A 19,657-nucleotide genomic window follows, 5' to 3' on the forward strand; every position below is an offset into this window, starting at 1 on the left:
ACAGTATCAGTGTGCCTGGTCATGCACAAAGGGTGGAGAATGGGAATACTGGTGAAGATAGACTGTGCATAGATACCGATATACATGATGGTGTGACAGCCTGATGGTGAACGCAAATCTGACAAATTTTCTTTTTATTATTTCCCCTCTCTTTTCACTTTCCAAAGATGGTTTACTTCATACAACAGTTAAACACATTGAAATACAAGATTTATGTTCTCTACAGAAAGGTCGCTGACTCGGAGAGAACATCGTATCACTGGAATGTCTGTTTCGGGAAGGTCGAGAGGCAGGACTGTTGTCACGGCACCTGAGCGCGGAGAACAACAAGACCAAGAGGCGGTTGTCGTACCAGTTTTTCTTTTTTATTAGTTTCTCCATCTCCCACTACCCTCCTTCTCTCCTTCCCTTTTCCTCCCCCTTCTTGTTTCCTTTCTCTCCCCTTAATAAGATGGACTTACCCCAAGAGACTGCATTCCGGGTTTTCCTGTTAACCCTGATGTTGACCAGAACAGTCTGTTTCGGTGAGGGTCCCAGAGAGGTCGAGAAAGGATCTGGAATGAGTTCTGATGGCGAGGACGGATTTGTAGAATTCCAAGACCAACACATCACTCGAGCAAAGGCGAGTATCAGAAAACGATCTGGTAGTCAGGGAGCTCGGAGGCACTGTGAAGGGTTATTGGCTGAAGAAAATTGCATTTGTAGGAATTGTGAGAACATAGTTGAGGATGGGTGCATCCAGAGATGTCAGTCCAGCCTTAATATCAACATGGACCGTCATCCATTGAGTGATTACCACTGACTAGTGGGTAAGGTCTTAAACCAGACAGAATGCTGGGTGTGCTCACAAGTACCTCAAGGTCAGAGCAAGTCAGGATTAGTACCATACCCTTTAGCTATAGATGAGGTACTCGAATTACGGGGTGGGAGTCAGGTGGACAAGAAATTCAATATTTCTAGGCCCCCTAGCTTAAAGCTCCACCAGTATCATGTAGATAGATCCTTAGTCTGTTTCAACATTTCCAATTCCCGAAAACCGGGAAATTGGGAAGTGACCTGTAATAACCAGACCATGACCTTTTCACACACAGCTGATAAGATGCCCATAGACTTGCAACTTGTACGCCAAATAGCCAACAGTGGAAGGTATTTCCGGTATAGGTATACTCAAGGAAGCAAGAGCATGTGGGTTGGAAAAGTATCACCAGGGTACTGTGCTCATATCATCCAGCCAGATACTTGTACAGAGCAGATGGGAGAACTAGGGATTGGGTTTTTCACTTGGAAAGTTTGCAATATGGTAATGTCATATTCTGTCCCATATGTTCTCCCCGATGATGCCTATTTCATATGTGGGAGGAAAGCGTACAAGTGGCTTGCCCCGAGCTCAGAAGGATTGTGTTATGTTGGAAGAGTGTTGCCAGAAGTCATGACCATAACCCATGATAAGATGAAAGATGTTCACCGCAGTGCTCAGGCTCCTTATACTCATACTCACTATGAACACATCGTCAAGAGACACCTCATAGAAAGGACAGAGCACGTAGCCTCTGATTTGATCCACGAATCCACCGGGATTCAGTTCCTTATCGCATTAGACGTCACCCGTACGGCCAGAGGAACTATAAATTATAGGTATATCCATGCGCTGGCGAACTTGATAGATAATATCACTGAGATGTATGACGACACCTTCAGGTATACAGGAAGGGAGTTACAAGCTTACAAGAGGGAATTAATCCAGCACAGGATGGTCCTTAATTATGTCACAGCCGTGACGGGTGGGTACTGTGTCACTTTGGCAACTCAATATGGTGTGAAGTGCTGCACGTATATTACAAACAGCACTGATGACCCAACCGAGATCATCGATCAAAAGATGGACGATATCTTGCAGTTGAAGTGGGAGTTCCGAAGGAGACACAACCTTACCCTGACTGCTGTGAGTAATGAACTGACCGGCTGGGTCTCATGGTTGAACCCACGAAATTGGTTCTCAGGATTAGGAGAGTGGGCTCAAAATGTTATTATGAGTGTAGGGAAGTTTCTCCTTTGTATCCTGGGAGTCGTCATCATTTTTGGTTTGATATTTAGGTGTGTTCGAATTCTGATGCGGCGCAAGCACGGCACAAAATTGATGAGTTTAAGGAGCTTTGTTACAGCAGCAGATTTAATTTACGACCCATCCATAGAGACAATGTTATGAAAAGGATTACAAATGAGTTCCATGGCCCGTTTCTTTCACCCGTTTTTCCTTTGTCTCCCCCTTTGCCCAGATACACCGAACCGGAAAAGACATCGACTACACCCAAGAATGATTACGAAAATGTTATGTGAATGTATTTTAGATATGTGTCTTATCTTCATCTCTACAACCTTCAGTTAGTGACACACATAGTCGACAGGTGATATCCACATATATTAGCACTCACATATGTTCCCCCTCCATGTATCATCAACTAAATGTGCACCCCATTTGTTGGAACAAGAAGCCGAAGAGAGCTCGGTAGTGTTTGTTGGCCCACTTACAGACCCTTAATACGGGATAAGAAGGATTTAATGTATACTTCGCAATACCTCGAAGCTTATCTAGAACATATACGGCACGATGATACATGCCCCTCAGACATGGATTCATACATACATGCTTTTACTATCCCACTAGGTCAAACATTTCCCGCCTACACCTCTCCTCCTACCATCCAGCCATCTGTAGATATTGTATTGTATATTTTTCTGTTTAGTGTTTAGATAGTGGCAGTTATTGTTGACTGCCAAAGGGTGGACTGCCAAAGTCGAAAAATATTCCAGTACACACATCACGTACTAACCACACACACATGCCCGCTGCGCGTGCACTTGTTCCGCCGTGCGTGCACATATCCGCAATTTGCGTATGGTCGCTCCCGCGGTCCTGCGCGTGGTATGGGTATTTACGGCGGAGTTTGTGAACTCATGGAGGGTTATCAAAACATTACATATTTAATCCAAATAGTGCACATTGTACACATAGCCCCCCTGCACCACATCAGAAAGAAATAGCTGTTTAAAATGGTTACAGAACAAAGGGATTCACCTTTACAGGATAGGAGGGGACAGAACAAGGTTACAAGGTGGTGTTTGGTATCCAGCTGTAGGGTATTTTAAGGGAAACATTCTGGTGTTGGTTTGAGGAAGATCGCATGTTCCTGAGGATAGTTAGGTGCAGAAGCAGAATATAGGTTTAAACTGTATATTATGTATGCGGCGGGAATCCAGAGGAGACCACCCACAAGAGCAGTTAAAAAAGACATCGCCCACCTATTCAAATCGACCTATGACCTCTCTTGTACTGTAAAAGTGCATTCCTGTGTCCAATGGACAAAGGGATTACAGTATCCATTGTATTGCCTTTGGAAGTAGTGTATAAAAAGCCTGTTGCTGCCTGGCCGGTCAGAAGACTCTTAACGCTATCTACCTGATTAGCGGAGGACTGGACCAGGTTGCGCAAGCGAATAGTCTCACGTATGTACATTGACTGTAGCCATTTACTCTGTTGTATTGTAGTGTATAAATTGTATTGTTATCCCCTTCCAGATATATACGCTGAGGTGTCGTAGCCCAGTGTTTTAACTACAAATCTGTGCTGTGTCCTCTTTTCCCTGCTAGGGTTTAAAGCGTATTACATTACCTAACTGTATAAGGTTTAAGAGTGTATTGATAAGGTGTGTACACGCTGCGGGTACTTTGTACCGTCAGCGCTGCATAAGGTTTAAAGTGTAATATCATTGCAGTGCATTGCTGCATAAGGTTTAAAGTGTAATATCATTGCAGTGCATTGCTGCATAAGGTTTTAAAGTGTAATATCAGTGCATTGCATTATCAATCAAAGGTCTAAAGTGCATCTCTGGGTGTGTGCGCGCTGTGGGTACTTTGTACCCCCAGCGCGGCGTTTGTACGCTAAGTCTTTACAAAGTACGGGACTCTGTACGCAAATAGCGTAAGAGGTACATAGAGTGCGTATTAAGTCTAGCGGCCGTAGCGGCTCCATGGTAAAAGTGTGTTATAAGTAGAGATGAGCGCCTGAAATTTTTCGGGTTTTGTGTTTTGGTTTTGGGTTCGGTTCCGCGGCCGTGTTTTGGGTTCGAACGCGTTTTGGCAAAACCTCACCGAATTTTTTTTGTCGGATTCGGGTGTGTTTTGGATTCGGGTGTTTTTTTCAAAAAACCCTAAAAAACAGCTTAAATCATAGAATTTGGGGGTAATTTTGATCCCAAAGTATTATTAACCTCAAAAAACATAATTTACACTCATTTTCAGCCTATTCTGAACACATCACACCTCACAATATTATTTTTAGTCCTAAAATTTGCACCGAGGTCGCTGTGTGAGTAAGATAAGCGACCCTAGTGGCCGACACAAACACCGGGCCCATCTAGGAGTGGCACTGCAGTGTCACGCAGGATGTCCCTTCCAAAAAACCCTCCCCAAACAGCACATGACGCAAAGAAAAAAAGAGGCGCAATGAGGTAGCTGACTGTGTGAGAAAGATAAGCGACCCTAGTGGCCGACACAAACACCTGGCCCATCTAGGAGTGGCACTGCAGTGTCACGCAGGATGTCCCTTCCAAAAAACCCTCCCCAAACAGCACATGACGCAAAGAAAAAAAGAGGCGCAATGAGGTAGCTGTGTGAGAAAGATAAGCGACCCTAGTGGCCGACACAAACACCGGGCCCATCTAGGAGTGGCACTGCAGTGTCACGCAGGATGTCCCTTCCAAAAAACCCTCCCCAAACAGCACATGACGCAAAGAAAAAAAGAGGCGCAATGAGGTAGCTGTGTGAGTAAGATTAGCGACCCTAGTGGCCGACACAAACACCGGGCCCATCTAGGAGTGGCACTGCAGTGTCACGCAGGATGGCCCTTCCAAAAAACCCTCCCCAAACAGCACATGACGCAAAGAAAAAAAGAGGCGCAATGAGGTAGCTGACTGTGTGAGTAAGATTAGCGACCCTAGTGGCCGACACAAACACCGGGCACATCTAGGAGTGGCACTGCAGTGTCACGCAGGATGTCCCTTCCAAAAAACCCTCCCCAAACAGCACATGACGCAAAGAAAAAAAGAGGCGCAATGAGGTAGCTGACTGTGTGAGAAAGATAAGCGACCCTAGTGGCCGACACAAACACCGGGCCCATCTAGGAGTGGCACTGCAGTGTCACGCAGGATGTCCCTTCCAAAAAACCCTCCCCAATCAGCACATGATGCAAAGAAAAAGAAAAGAAAAAAGAGGTGCAAGATGGAATTGTCCTTGGGCCCTCCCACCCACCCTTATGTTGTATAAACAAAACAGGACATGCACACTTTAACCAACCCATCATTTCAGTGACAGGGTCTGCCACACGACTGTGACTGATATGACGGGTTGGTTTGGACCCCCCCCAAAAAAGAAGCAATTAATCTCTCCTTGCACAAACTGGCTCTACAGAGGCAAGATGTCCACCTCATCTTCACCCTCCGATATATCACCGTGTACATCCCCCTCCTCACAGATTATCAATTCGTCCCCACTGGAATCCACCATCTCAGCTCCCTGTGTACTTTGTGGAGGCAATTGCTGCTGGTCAATGTCTCCGCGGAGGAATTGATTATAATTCATTTTAATGAACATCATCTTCTCCACATTTTCTGGATGTAACCTCGTACGCCGATTGCTGACAAGGTGAGCGGCGGCACTAAACACTCTTTCGGAGTACACACTTGTGGGAGGGCAACTTAGGTAGAATAAAGCCAGTTTGTGCAAGGGCCTCCAAATTGCCTCTTTTTCCTGCCAGTATAAGTACGGACTGTGTGACGTGCCTACTTGGATGCGGTCACTCATATAATCCTCCACCATTCTATCAATGTTGAGAGAATCATATGCAGTGACAGTAGACGACATGTCCGTAATCGTTGTCAGGTCCTTCAGTCCGGACCAGATGTCAGCATCAGCAGTCGCTCCAGACTGCCCTGCATCACCGCCAGCGGGTGGGCTCGGAATTCTGAGCCTTTTCCTCGCACCCCCAGTTGCGGGAGAATGTGAAGGAGGAGATGTTGACAGGTCGCGTTCCGCTTGACTTGACAATTTTGTCACCAGCAGGTCTTTCAACCCCAGCAGACCTGTGTCTGCCGGAAAGAGAGATCCAAGGTAGGCTTTAAATCTAGGATCGAGCACGGTGGCCAAAATGTAGTGCTCTGATTTCAACAGATTGACCACCCGTGAATCCTTGTTAAGCGAATTAAGGGCTGCATCCACAAGTCCCACATGCCTAGCGGAATCGCTCCGTGTTAGCTCCTTCTTCAATGCCTCCAGCTTCTTCTGCAAAAGCCTGATGAGGGGAATGACCTGACTCAGGCTGGCAGTGTCTGAACTGACTTCACGTGTGGCAAGTTCAAAGGGCATCAGAACCTTGCACAACGTTGAAATCATTCTCCACTGCACTTGAGACAGGTGCATTCCATCTCCTATATCGTGCTCAATTGTATAGGCTTGAATGGCCTTTTGCTGCTCCTCCAACCTCTGAAGCATATAGAGGGTTGAATTCCACCTCGTTACCACTTCTTGCTTCAGATGATGGCAGGGCAGGTTCAGTAGTTTTTGGTGGTGCTCCAGTCTTCTGTACGTGGTGCCTGTACGCCGAAAGTGTCCCGCAATTCTTCTGGCCACCGACAGCATCTCTTGCACGCCCCTGTCGTTTTTTAAAAAATTCTGCACCACCAAATTCAAGGTATGTGCAAAACATGGGACGTGCTGGAATTTGCCCATATTTAATGCACACACAATATTGCTGGCGTTGTCCGATGCCACAAATCCACAGGAGAGTCCAATTGGGGTAAGCCATTCCGCGATGATCTTCCTCAGTTGCCGTAAGAGGTTTTCAGCTGTGTGCGTATTCTGGAAAGCAGTGATACAAAGCGTAGCCTGCCTAGGAAAGAGTTGGCGTTTGCGAGATGCTGCTACTGGTGCCGCCGCTGCTGTTCTTGCGGCGGGAGTCCATACATCTACCCAGTGGGCTGTCACAGTTATATAGTCCTGACCCTGCCCTGCTCCACTTGTCCACATGTCCGTGGTTAAGTGGACATTGGGTACAACTGCATTTTTTAGGACACTGGTGAGTCTTTTTCTGACGTCCGTGTACATTCTCGGTATCGCCTGCCTAGAGAAGTGGAACCTAGATGGTATTTGGTAACGGGGGCACACTGCCTCAATAAATTGTCTAGTTCCCTGTGAACTAACGGCGGATACCGGACGCACGTCTAACACCAACATAGTTGTCAAGGACTCAGTTATCCGCTTTGCAGTAGGATGACTGCTGTGATATTTCATCTTCCTCGCAAAGGACTGTTGAACAGTCAATTGCTTACTGGAAGTAGTACAAGTGGGCTTACGACTTCCCCTCTGGGATGACCATCGACTCCCAGCGGCAACAACAGCAGCGCCAGCAGCAGTAGGCGTTACACGCAAGGATGCATCGGAGGAATCCCAGGCAGGAGAGGACTCGTCAGACTTGCCAGTGACATGGCCTGCAGGACTATTGGCATTCCTGGGGAAGGAGGAAATTGACACTGAGGGAGTTGGTGGGGTGGTTTGCGTGAGCTTGGTTACAAGAGGAAGGGATTTACTGGTCAGTGGACTGCTTCCGCTGTCACCCAAAGTTTTTGAACTTGTCACTGACTTATTATGAATGCGCTGCAGGTGACGTATAAGGGAGGATGTTCCGAGGTGGTTAACGTCCTTACCCCTACTTATTACAGCTTGACAAAGGGAACACACGGCTTGACACCTGTTGTCCGCATTTCTGGTGAAATACCTCCACACCGAAGAGCTGATTTTTTTGGTATTTTCACCTGGCATGTCAACGGCCATATTCCTCCCACGGACAACAGGTGTCTCCCCGGGTGCCTGACTTAAACAAACCACCTCACCATCAGAATCCTCCTGGTCAATTTCCTCCCCAGCGCCAGCAACACCCATATCCTCCTCATCCTGGTGTACTTCAACACTGACATCTTCAATCTGACTATCAGGAACTGGACTGCGGGTGCTCCTTCCAGCACTTGCAGGGGGCATGCAAATAGTGGAAGGCGCATGCTCTTCACGTCCAGTGTTGGGAAGGTCAGGCATCGCAAACGACACAATTGGACTCTCCTTGTGGATTTGGGATTTCAAAGAACGCACAGTTCTTTGCGGTGCTTTTGCCAGCTTGAGTCTTTTCAGTTTTCTAGCGAGAGGCTGAGTGCTTCCATCCTCATGTGAAGCTGAACCACTAGCCATGAACATAGGCCAGGGCCTCAGCCGTTCCTTGCCACTCCGTGTGGTAAATGGCATATTGGCAAGTTTACGCTTCTCCTCCGACAATTTTATTTTAGGTTTTGGAGTCCTTTTTTTTCTGATATTTGGTGTTTTGGATTTGACATGCTCTGTACTATGACATTGGGCATCGGCCTTGGCAGACGACGTTGCTGGCATTTCATCGTCTCGGCCATGACTAGTGGCAGCAGCTTCAGCACGAGGTGGAAGTGGATCTTGATCTTTCCCTAATTTTGGAACCTCAACTTTTTTGTTCTCCATATTTTATAGGCAGAACTAAAAGGCACCTCAGGTAAACAATGGAGATGGATGGATTGGATACTAGTATACAATTATGGACGGACTGCCACGGTTAGGTGGTATAAAAAAACCACGGTTAGGTGGTATATATTATAATAATAATACAATTATGGATGGACGGACTGCCTGCCGACTGCCGACACAGAGGTAGCCACAGCCGTGAACTACCGCACTGTACACTGGTTGATAAAGAGATAGTAGTATACTCGTAACAACTAGTATGACACTATGACGACGGTATAAAGAAAGAAAAAAAAATACCACAGTTAGGTGGTATATATTATAATAATAATACAATTATGGATGGACGGACTGCCTGCCGACTGCCGACACAGAGGTAGCCACAGCCGTGAACTACCGCACTGTACACTGGTTGATAAAGAGATAGTAGTATACTCGTAACAACTAGTATGACACTATGACGACGGTATAAAGAAAGAAAAAAAAAATACCACAGTTAGGTGGTATATATTATAATAATAATACAATTATGGATGGACGGACTGCCTGCCGACTGCCGACACAGAGGTAGCCACAGCCGTGAACTACCGCACTGTACACTGGTTGACAAAGAGATAGTAGTATACTCGTAACAACTAGTATGACACTATGACGACGGTATAAAGAATGAAAAAAAAACCACGGTTAGGTGGTATATATTATAATAATAATACAATTATGGATGGACGGACTGCCTGCCGACTGCCGACACAGAGGTAGCCACAGCCGTGAACTACCGCACTGTACACTGGTTGATAAAGAGATAGTAGTATACTCGTAACAACTAGTATGACACTATGACGACGGTATAAAGAAAGAAAAAAAAAATACCACAGTTAGGTGGTATATATTATAATAATAATACAATTATGGATGGACGGACTGCCTGCCGACTGCCGACACAGAGGTAGCCACAGCCGTGAACTACCGCACTGTACACTGGTTGACAAAGAGATAGTAGTATACTCGTAACAACTAGTATGACACTATGACGACGGTATAAAGAATGAAAAAAAAACCACGGTTAGGTGGTATATATTATAATAATAATACAATTATGGATGGACGGACTGCCTGCCGACTGCCGACACAGAGGTAGCCACAGCCGTGAACTACCGCACTGTACACTGGTTGATAAAGAGATAGTAGTATACTCGTAACAACTAGTATGACACTATGACGACGGTATAAAGAAAGAAAAAAAAATACCACAGTTAGGTGGTATATATTATAATAATAATACAATTATGGATGGACGGACTGCCTGCCGACTGCCGACACAGAGGTAGCCACAGCCGTGAACTACCGCACTGTACACTGGTTGATAAAGAGATAGTAGTATACTCGTAACAACTAGTATGACACTATGACGACGGTATAAAGAATGAAAAAAAAACCACGGTTAGGTGGTATATATTATAATAATAATACAATTATGGATGGACGGACTGCCTGCCGACTGCCGACACAGAGGTAGCCACAGCCGTGAACTACCGCACTGTACACTGGTTGATAAAGAGATAGTAGTATACTCGTAACAACTAGTATGACACTATGACGGTATAAAGAATGAAAAAAAAACCACGGTTAGGTGGTATATATTATAATAATAATACAATTATGGATGGACGGACTGCCTGCCGACTGCCGACACAGAGGTAGCCACAGCCGTGAACTACCGCACTGTACACTGGTTGATAAAGAGATAGTAGTATACTCGTAACAACTAGTATGACACTATGACGACGGTATAAAGAAAGAAAAAAAAATACCACGGTTAGGTGGTATATATTGTAATACAATTATGGATGGACGGACTGCCTGCCGAGTTCCGACTGCCGACACAGAGGTAGCCACAGCCGTGAACTACCGCACTGTACTGTGTCTGCTGCTAATATAGACTGGTTGATAAAGAGATAGTATACAATACATACAACAATATACTACTATACTGGTGGTCAGGCACTGGTCACCACTAGTCACACTGGCAGTGGCACTCCTGCAGCAAAAGTGTGCACTGTTTAATTTTAAATTAATATAATATTATGTACTCCTGGGGGCTCCTGCTATAACAACCTGCAGTGCTCCCCAGTCTCCCCCACAATTATTATAAGCTTTGCCTTTTATACATTGATGTGCAGCACACTGGGCTGAGCTGAGTGCACACAGACTGAGTCACACTGTGTGACTGGCTGCTGCTGTGTATCGTTTTTTTTCAGGCAGAGAACGGATATAGCAGAGAACGGATATATTATATTAAAATAAATAAAAGTTAACTAACAACAACTGCACTGGTCACTGTGGTAAACTCTGTCTGACTCTGCACAATCTCTCTCTCTCTTCTAATCTAATTTCTAATGGAGAGGACGCCAGCCACGTCCTCTCCCTATCAATCTCAATGCACGTGTGAAAATGGCGGCGACGCGCGGCTCCTTATATAGAATCCGAGTCTCGCGAGAATCCGACAGCGTCATGATGACGTTCGGGCGCGCTCGGGTTAACCGAGCAAGGCGGGAGGATCCGAGTCTGCTCGGACCCGTAAAAAAAACATGAAGTTCGTGCGGGTTCGGTTTCAGAGAAACCGAACCCGCTCATCTCTAGTTATAAGGTATAGCTTTATGGTTTAAGATAATATCGACATTATCAGTATTTTAACTCTCTAACCCACTCCTCCCACTTTCTAAACATAACTGTTCCCTTCTGCAGCCAAACCCTAACCTTCCCCAACCCTGCAGCCTAACCCTAACCCTCCCCAAGTGCCTAACCCCAGGACTTACAGTCAGAATCTGTCAGGATCCCATATGCTGTGTTCCTGACTTCCTCCTGCCCATCCTTGTTTTTTGTACAAGAAAAGCAATCACATTAGCGATCACTTTGGGTTTCTGGACCCCAGGCATACTACAGATCCCTCTCCTGATCCCTTTTGCGTAATGTAGTCATAGGCTACAACAGGTATGGTGACGTTAGCTGCCGGGGTCAAGCTCAAAAATGCTTCACATTCCGGAGCGTGGCAAATTTGCCAATTAAGTAGCTCCCATAAAAACCTATGGCGGCAGCTTTTGCAATTGGAAATTGAGGTTCCATGGCAGATAAGGTATATCTAAGGGGATACTTACCTTTAGTGAAGATACCCCAAGAAATGTCTGTTTTTGAGGGATTTCCAGCAAAATAACAATGGTAAATAATAAATATGCCCCTTTTTAAATAAGGCCACTCCTCTCTTATACTGCCCCTGATACTGTATGTGAGTGTAAAGCTGTTTAGAAATGAAAAAAAAAAAAAAACACAGTGGAAAAGTACTACTCCATTTGGGCATCCTGGTGTATTTTCAACAATACGGCTCTCCCAGTCCCAGACCTTTCCTAAATAATTCTTTAATTGGTAGTTTTGCCTGTCAGACCTCCTTAGTCTTTCTCCCCCCTCATTCTGACTCACTCTTATGCCCTTATTTATCAATGAGTGATAAATTTCACTGTGAGTTATAAATTGCACCAGCCAATCAGCTTGTAACTTCCATGTCGCAGGCTGGGTTTGAAAAATGACAGGAGCGGACTGGATGGTGCAATTTATCACTCACAGTGAAATTTATCACTCATTGATAAATGAGGGCATTAGTCCTTGATCTTTATTTTTCTCTCTCCTTCCTCCTTTTCTCTGTCATTCTTCTCCTTCCCCATATCCTTCTCTTCCCTCCCTATATTTTACTCCCTGTTAGTAATACGCATTCGTTTACATACCTACATTCTAACATTACTGTAGACCCCAATAATATCCCCCCTGTGGTCCACTGGCTGGTCCACTGGGAGTCACTCCTAATTTTGAATATCTATGAATGAATTGTCTCCCCTATTATACACTTCCTCGCTTGTACCTCTTGACTAATTTTTTGACAATGTTATCTCAGATTATATATTTCATATAAGTATTGAAGTCTATTCAAGATAACTGTATTTGTGTACAAGTTTATTATCCCAATAAAACTTTTCTGATTGAACAAAAAAAGAAATAAAAAACAAAACGATAATAAAAAAAATAGAATGTGTCACCTTTAATATCTAACGATATAGTAAATCTTTTCACACTGAAGACACCAAGGGGCCTATGTATTAAGCTTCTTTATTCTGAAAGCCAAGTTGAAACTGTGTTTTCCGCATGATTTTCAGATCATTTTGAGATGGGCTTTTATCAAAGCTCTAATGCAGGAGATATCTGATGCCTCCTGCCATCAATATGAAATAGATCACAGCCCTCAGGGGCAGATTTATTAAGCTCGGGGAAGTGATAAAGTGGAAGGTGATAAAGGACCAGCCAATCAGATCCTAACTACCATCTCACAGGGTGGGTTTGAAAAATGAGAGTTAGGAGCTGACTGGCTGGTCCTTTATCACCTTCCAATTTATCACTTCACCGAGCTTAATAAATCTGCCCCCTAGTTTTATATGTGTAAGGTGATATGGAGCTATTTAACAGGCTCCGGAAATCTTACATTAGCTAGCGCTGTTTTCAGGCGATGTTATCTAATTTCTGTCCATAGGGAAAGGCCTGGCTGGAGAGGGATCTTCATTTCCCTCCCTGATAGGCTGTCTGCTACTCTCATCCCTCCTTTTGCCCAAACGATCTATACAAGTGTGCGGTTGGAAAGCCTCAGAAGTACAGTGATAGTTATCTTTATCACTATGCTGAGACTCTTCTACGTTACAGTATCTTATTGTTTGTGCTATCCCAGAGTTTTCTGATAAATTACACTGAAGTAGCATCTCTTATCATGGTTATGAGTCGTTATTTATCAAGGCAAGTCTGCACAAATTAATAAATATAACCCATTCTTCTGCCAGATTAAACTGCTTGCAAATGAGTTACAAAAGGAATCGCCTTCCGTTCACCTTTGTTTTTTTATATCTGCCAAAATAATGAATATATACTGTAGGCTACATCGATAAAAAAAAATGAATTACTTTATAGCAATCTGTCACTGCACACATACACACATGCATGATGCATTATAAATATAACTCTTTCTAGGATGGGACTTGGACTGGTCATGACTGAGTACTGACTAACTTCAATCAATCAGCTGTTAGAGAGCAGAGGCAGAGACAGTGTTGCAGTAATGAAGTGTCTACGGAACCCAGATGACCAGTAATCTGCAGGAGAGAGCAGCTTTATTCCCCTGCTAGGTGAAGGCACTGAGTCCTGCTGCTACAGGGAGCTGTTTCTCAGACAGGAGACTGGTGGCGATGCTTAGGAGGTTGCTCAGTTACCAGATATCTGGCAATAACATTCCCAGCATAACTGTATCTAGGTCTCATAGATCTGAGGAAAGACATGCTACAGTAATTACTATTTTCTTATTGTTAGACACAAAAGCCCTGCTATATCCAGTCTATGTGAGGGATGACGCACAGGCATAACCTGCAGCAGAGTAATCATGGGTATGACAAAGGAAACACAGAATCCTATAACATGTTCATCAATAACATGACTTAACCCAAATCCATGTTTATAAATACACACCAAGAACAAATGAACAGGTTGCACTTACTGCATTTAAAGCGGTATGTACATTAAATACAGATTTGCAAGTACTGAAACCCTACTTTTATAAGAACGTGTTTTGGAGAACCTGCACTCACCGCTGCAATGTCTGCACAATGGGTGCAGACATTTACCTGTTATCACCAGTGCATGTTGTTCACAATGAGCCTGATTCAAATGTGGTTGGAGGTGCAACTGCTGCTGCTTACATGGAAGTATTAGCGATGCACTAGCACGGTAATGCAGCAGGAGGTGTCCGATATAATGTAGGTAGACGCCTCCTGCATGGGTGTGGTATGGAAGGTAGATAGTAACTAGGTCGACAGTGTCTAGGTCGACCACTATTGGTCGACAGTAACTAGGTCGACAGGGTTTCTAGGTCGACAGGGTCTTTAGGTCGACATGGTCTAGGTCGACAGGTCAAAAGGTCGACATGCGTTTTCAATGTTTTTTTGTGTCATTCTCTTCGTAGAGTGACTGGGAACCCCAATTAGTGCACCGCGTCCCCTCGCATGGCTTGCTTTGCTCACCATGCTTCGGGCAAGGTGCCTCGCTCCGCTACCGCTTCGCTCGGCACAGATTACCATTCCAATTGTAGTCCACGTGGATCGTTAAGTACGAAAAGGTTAAAAAAAAGAAAAAAAATCATGAAAAACTCATGTCGACCTTTTGACCTGTCGACCTAGAACATGTCGACCTAGAGACCTTATCGACCTAGAAACCCTGCCGACCTAGTTACTGTCGACCTAGAGACTGGATCCCCTCCCGCATGCATTAGTGATCCGTGCTGCAACCTAGGACGCAGCATCAGATCACCTGCGACACCACTGGCTGGCTGGGTGACCTATGGGGTTGTGCAAGGCAGCCGCCACAGTTCTTACTAAGAGGTCAGGAAATCTCTGCCTTCTAAATTCCCCAAAACAGAAGTAACACGCCTGGGAAATGGCGCCCATCGCCACCCCCAAACCACAGCAGACTGTCAATCACTGACAGTCTGCAGTTGTAGTGCTTCAACTGACACAGAACCCGTATTGCACATGTGCAGTATGGGTTCGGCACATACACTAAGTACCGAACAGTGGTACTATGTACTATGTAGCACACCTCTAACCGCATCTAAATCAAGCCCCATGTGCATGTTACTAGTTTTCTTCTCTATGTACATAGCTCATAACCACTGATGGCTATGTCAGAAGCTGCAACAGTGTGCCTCTGAGGAGATCAGCAAGAGAGGTCACTGTCCTGTCTGTGGGATTACATAACATTCTGAGTGCCACGTCAGTACCATGGACAGGAGTGCACAGTGGTGAACATTAATGATAACACATTCTGATTCTAAGTCACACTCTATGCTGATGGTTGATGGTTTTTCAGCTGTGAATGTGTCTAAGCAGCTACACAGTTGCATAGTGCATGCGTCCCATGGTGTATGGTAGAGAGGTAGAGATTTGAAGTAGCAGTTAAGACGCATGGTCTAAAAACTGTAATGTACGAAGGTGGCTATTCAGAAGCACAGAGGTATACTGCCTTATGGGCATCTTGTCGTGGGTGTGTTGCACAATTGGTTGCAAGCTCAGATGCTTGATCGGTCACATTGGAGGCCATACTCTGATGCAGAATCTGCAGCTAGCATGGGGTAGGTGCTAGTTTCGTGGGTTCGATGGTGTTATCTAAAGACGCTCCAAGTGGATTGTTACGTATAAAGATGCAAAAAATGTGCGTCTCAGTCATTGCACATTTAGAGGCACGCTTATACACAAGGGGAAGGGCTGATACTAGCATTATCATAATGTCGCTGACGGCATTCTGGGGCACTATTACTGCAGTGAAGTCAGCGGTCACGGAAGTCAAAGGAATCTGTTCCACACTGAACGATGTGCTGAACGATTTCCTTTTTAAAAGTGCGGCAGGGTGGGAGTGCAGTGGGATGCAACCGTATCAGCTAAAACCCAAGTGGTTGTGGTTGCATCTCATGTGATTACGCCACTTAAGCGATTACGTGACTGAACAATTCACATTGAAACCTATAGTTCTGACTGGTTTCACATAAAAAGGTTTAAGTTGGTGTTGAAGTGTGTTGCACAACCACATACTTAGTGCAAATGATCTGTGAGACAAGGCAAGGGGCTGGTGCTAAGATATGATAAAGGGACTAGATCCGGTCAATTACCGGGAATTGCATACATAATGCCACCTAATTTGGATAAATGAAATGTTTGGAAAATAACTGTTCCAATCAAGTGATTAATTCAGGGGTTCCGAAACTTTTTTGAATCATGGCACCCTAGACTATCAGTGATTTTTTCACGGTGCCCCTAGGCCAAAAGTTACTCATTAAAATATTCAGAATATAATATTTTATTAAGTAAATTGTATTTATACTGTATGTCATCCTTAGGTTTAGTTGTGTGGTGAGGGACAGGATTCACTTCTGTTTGTCCAAATATCTTATGATTGGAAGCCACAAGCACTGGTTTTGCTTATTAAATTGACCATAAATAATTTGAATTGGTCTTAGACCACCAACCCAGGGCACCCCTGCAAGTTCCCCGAGACACCCCAGTTTGGGAAACACTGCATTAATTCAATTGTAGATAATTACAAATATTGTTCAATTTTGAAAACCCATTCTTAATCCGTCAGGTTCTCCCTGGACGCCCATTCTTACATGAATCAAAGATTTGGATAAAGAACATAAAAACCTGGCGCCAATTAATACTCAATGCAAATCACCTGATTGTCTGCTGCTTTCAAATTAGAGGGATTACTCAACCCATATATAAAAAAAAGACTTAGAAATTCAAACAAAGCGCTGTCACTCAGTATTTATTTGAAATGACCACATAATAAAAACATAAATGCAATAAAACACCAGCCAGTATAAATGTATTATAAATATATGTATATATAAATGTATAAATGTATAAATCAATACACCAATTATATGCTCATAGCCTAAAATATAAACACCCTTTGTTAAAGAACAGATCGTACTAGGCTGATATTTAAATTATGGCAACCACAATAGCACAGTGACTTATAATGGCAACATTTTTCTTATTATGGGCCGTATGTAATGACACCCAAGTCTGTCGGCCGTGCGAGATGCCGGCCATACTCAGGCGTCATTACATACGGCCCTATAAGTCACTGAGCTATTGTGAATTTGTGAGCATATTTAAAGAAATAATAATAATTATAAATACAGGTACAGTGCTGTATGCATGTAGCGAGACATGTGTGTGTCAGCATAACAGCAAAAATAGGATATATGTTACATGCAATATTTTGCAGTATAAATTCTGCCCAGTATGCCTCTAATTCAGTATTAGGCCCTATGGTGGTCATTCCGAGTTGTTCGCTCGCTAGCTGCTTTTAGCAGCATTGCAAATGCTAGGCCGCTGCCCTCTGGGAGTGTATCTTAGTTTAGCAGAATAGCGAACGAATGATTAGCAGGATTGCTACTAAATAATTCCTTGCAGTTTCTGAGTAGCTCCAGACCTACTCCTAGATTGCAATCACCTCAGTCCGTTTAGTTCCTGGTTTGACGTCACAAACACGCCCTGCGTTCGGCCAGCCACTCCCCTGTTTCTCCAGCCACTCCTGCGTTTTTACCTGGCACGCCTGCGTTTTTTAGCACACTCCCTGAAAACGTCCAGTTTCCGCCAAGAAACACCCACTTCCTGTCAATCACACTACGATCACTCGAGCGATGAAAAAACGTCACTCGAGCTTGTGCAAATCTCCAAAGTTTTGTGTTAAATTACTGAACGCATGCACGCTGTGTACCATGCGCATACGCATTTTCCACCTAATCGCTCCGTTGCGAAAAACGGCAACGAGCGAACAACTCGGAATAACCACCTATGAGTATTACTGGCTGCTATAAATATATTCGCCAGTCAAACAAGGGAATTCAAATGCTGGTGAAGACCAAAAAGTGTCACTAGGATGGTCGGAATGCCCACACTTTGCCATCACTGTATTATACCACAATGTGTGCATCGTGACCACGTATTGCAGAAAATTAAAACCCCCCTCCAAAAAATTAATTGTTGTTTATTTTAGTTATTCAATGTAATCCGTTCAGTTCTACATCTGCAGACAATCTGTTGTAACGCTTGGTATAATAGGGAAATGGTACTCACCATGGTGGTCTCCGCTATAGAGCCAAAGCTGTTGATGAAGATGTTGCAGCTGACATTCACTGCGGGCCCTAGTGTGAGTAGAAGAGAAACCAATAAGCATATAACTAAAAGGCCAGTCCTAGCTAAAGCTGGTCACACTAATGCTGTTCTATTTATTATGTACGAACTGTACCCCCCAACTGTCCCGGGGGGGGAGGGGGGGGGTTAGGGTTAGGCTGCAGGGAAGGGAGGGGTTAGGTTGCAGGGAAGGGAGGGGTTAGGGTTAGGCTGCGGGAAAGGAGGGGTTAGGTTTGGGAATTTCCAGGGAGGGTTAGGATTAGGCTGTGGGGGAGTGAGGGTTAAATTTAGGCTGAGGGAACAGGGGGTTAGATTTAGGCACCCCCGGTTAGGGTTAGGCAACGGGTGGGGTAGGATATGGGTGGGTTAGGGTCAGACTGCAGGGAGGGGGGGTTACGGTTAGGAGAGTTGGAGGGTATACTTCCCTCACCCCTGTCGGGATCTTCTCCATCACGATGCCACTGTTGGTCATATGGCTGCCGGCATCCCGAGCGCCAGTAAATGGTATCACACCCTCCCGAAGCAACCAATCAGCTAATAACTTATTTATCTAGCACAGACTATGCAATGAGTGTTTGCTATAGTCAACTTCCCCATTTTATCTCTCTCAAAGGTTCGTTGCATCTTCCCCATAATGTTACAGTACAGCACACACACGTACATGAGGGGACACTGTACAGCACACACACGTACATGAGGGGACACAGTACAGCACACACACACATACATGAGGGGACACAGTACAGCACACACACGTACATGAGGGGACACTGTACAGCACACACACACACATACATGAGGGGTCACAGTACAGCACACACACGTACATGAGGGGACACTGTACAGCACACACACATACATGAGGGGACACTGTACAGCACACACACACATACATGAGGGGTCACAGTACAGCACACACACGTACATGAGGGGACACTGTACAGCACACACACGTACATGAGGGGACACTGTACAGCACACACACGTACATGAGGGGACACAGTACATCACACACACATACATGAGGGGACACTGTACAGCACACACACATACATGAGGGGTCACAGTACAGCACACACACGTACATGAGGGGACACAGTACATCACACACACATACATGAGGGGACACTGTACAGCACACACACGTACATGAGGGGACACTGTACAGCACATAAAGACATAAGGGTCACAGTACAGCACACACACGTACATGAGGGGACACTGTACAGCACATAAAGACATAAGTGTCACAGTACAGCAGACACACATACATGAGGGGACACAGTACA

The 19,657-nt window shown here is 44.7% G+C and overlaps 1 protein-coding gene and 1 long non-coding RNA gene across 3 annotated transcripts in view; one reads left to right on the forward strand and one right to left on the reverse strand.

Moving 5' to 3' along the window:
- GLRA1 (glycine receptor alpha 1) overlaps positions 1-19,657 on the reverse strand; it is a 358,207-nt gene that overhangs the window by 165,770 nt on the left and 172,780 nt on the right. The window contains exon 3 of the mRNA XM_063928342.1: positions 18,312-18,379. Coding sequence (XP_063784412.1) covers positions 18,312-18,379 — 68 coding nt within the window. The remainder of the gene's footprint in view (positions 1-18,311; positions 18,380-19,657) is intronic.
- The window catches only part of LOC134933272 (uncharacterized), a 250,615-nt gene that overhangs the window by 115,009 nt on the left and 115,949 nt on the right, over positions 1-19,657 (forward strand). The window lies entirely within an intron of this gene.

Source organism: Pseudophryne corroboree, chromosome 6, assembly GCF_028390025.1.
Source record: "Pseudophryne corroboree isolate aPseCor3 chromosome 6, aPseCor3.hap2, whole genome shotgun sequence".
NCBI lineage: Eukaryota > Metazoa > Chordata > Amphibia > Anura > Myobatrachidae > Pseudophryne > Pseudophryne corroboree.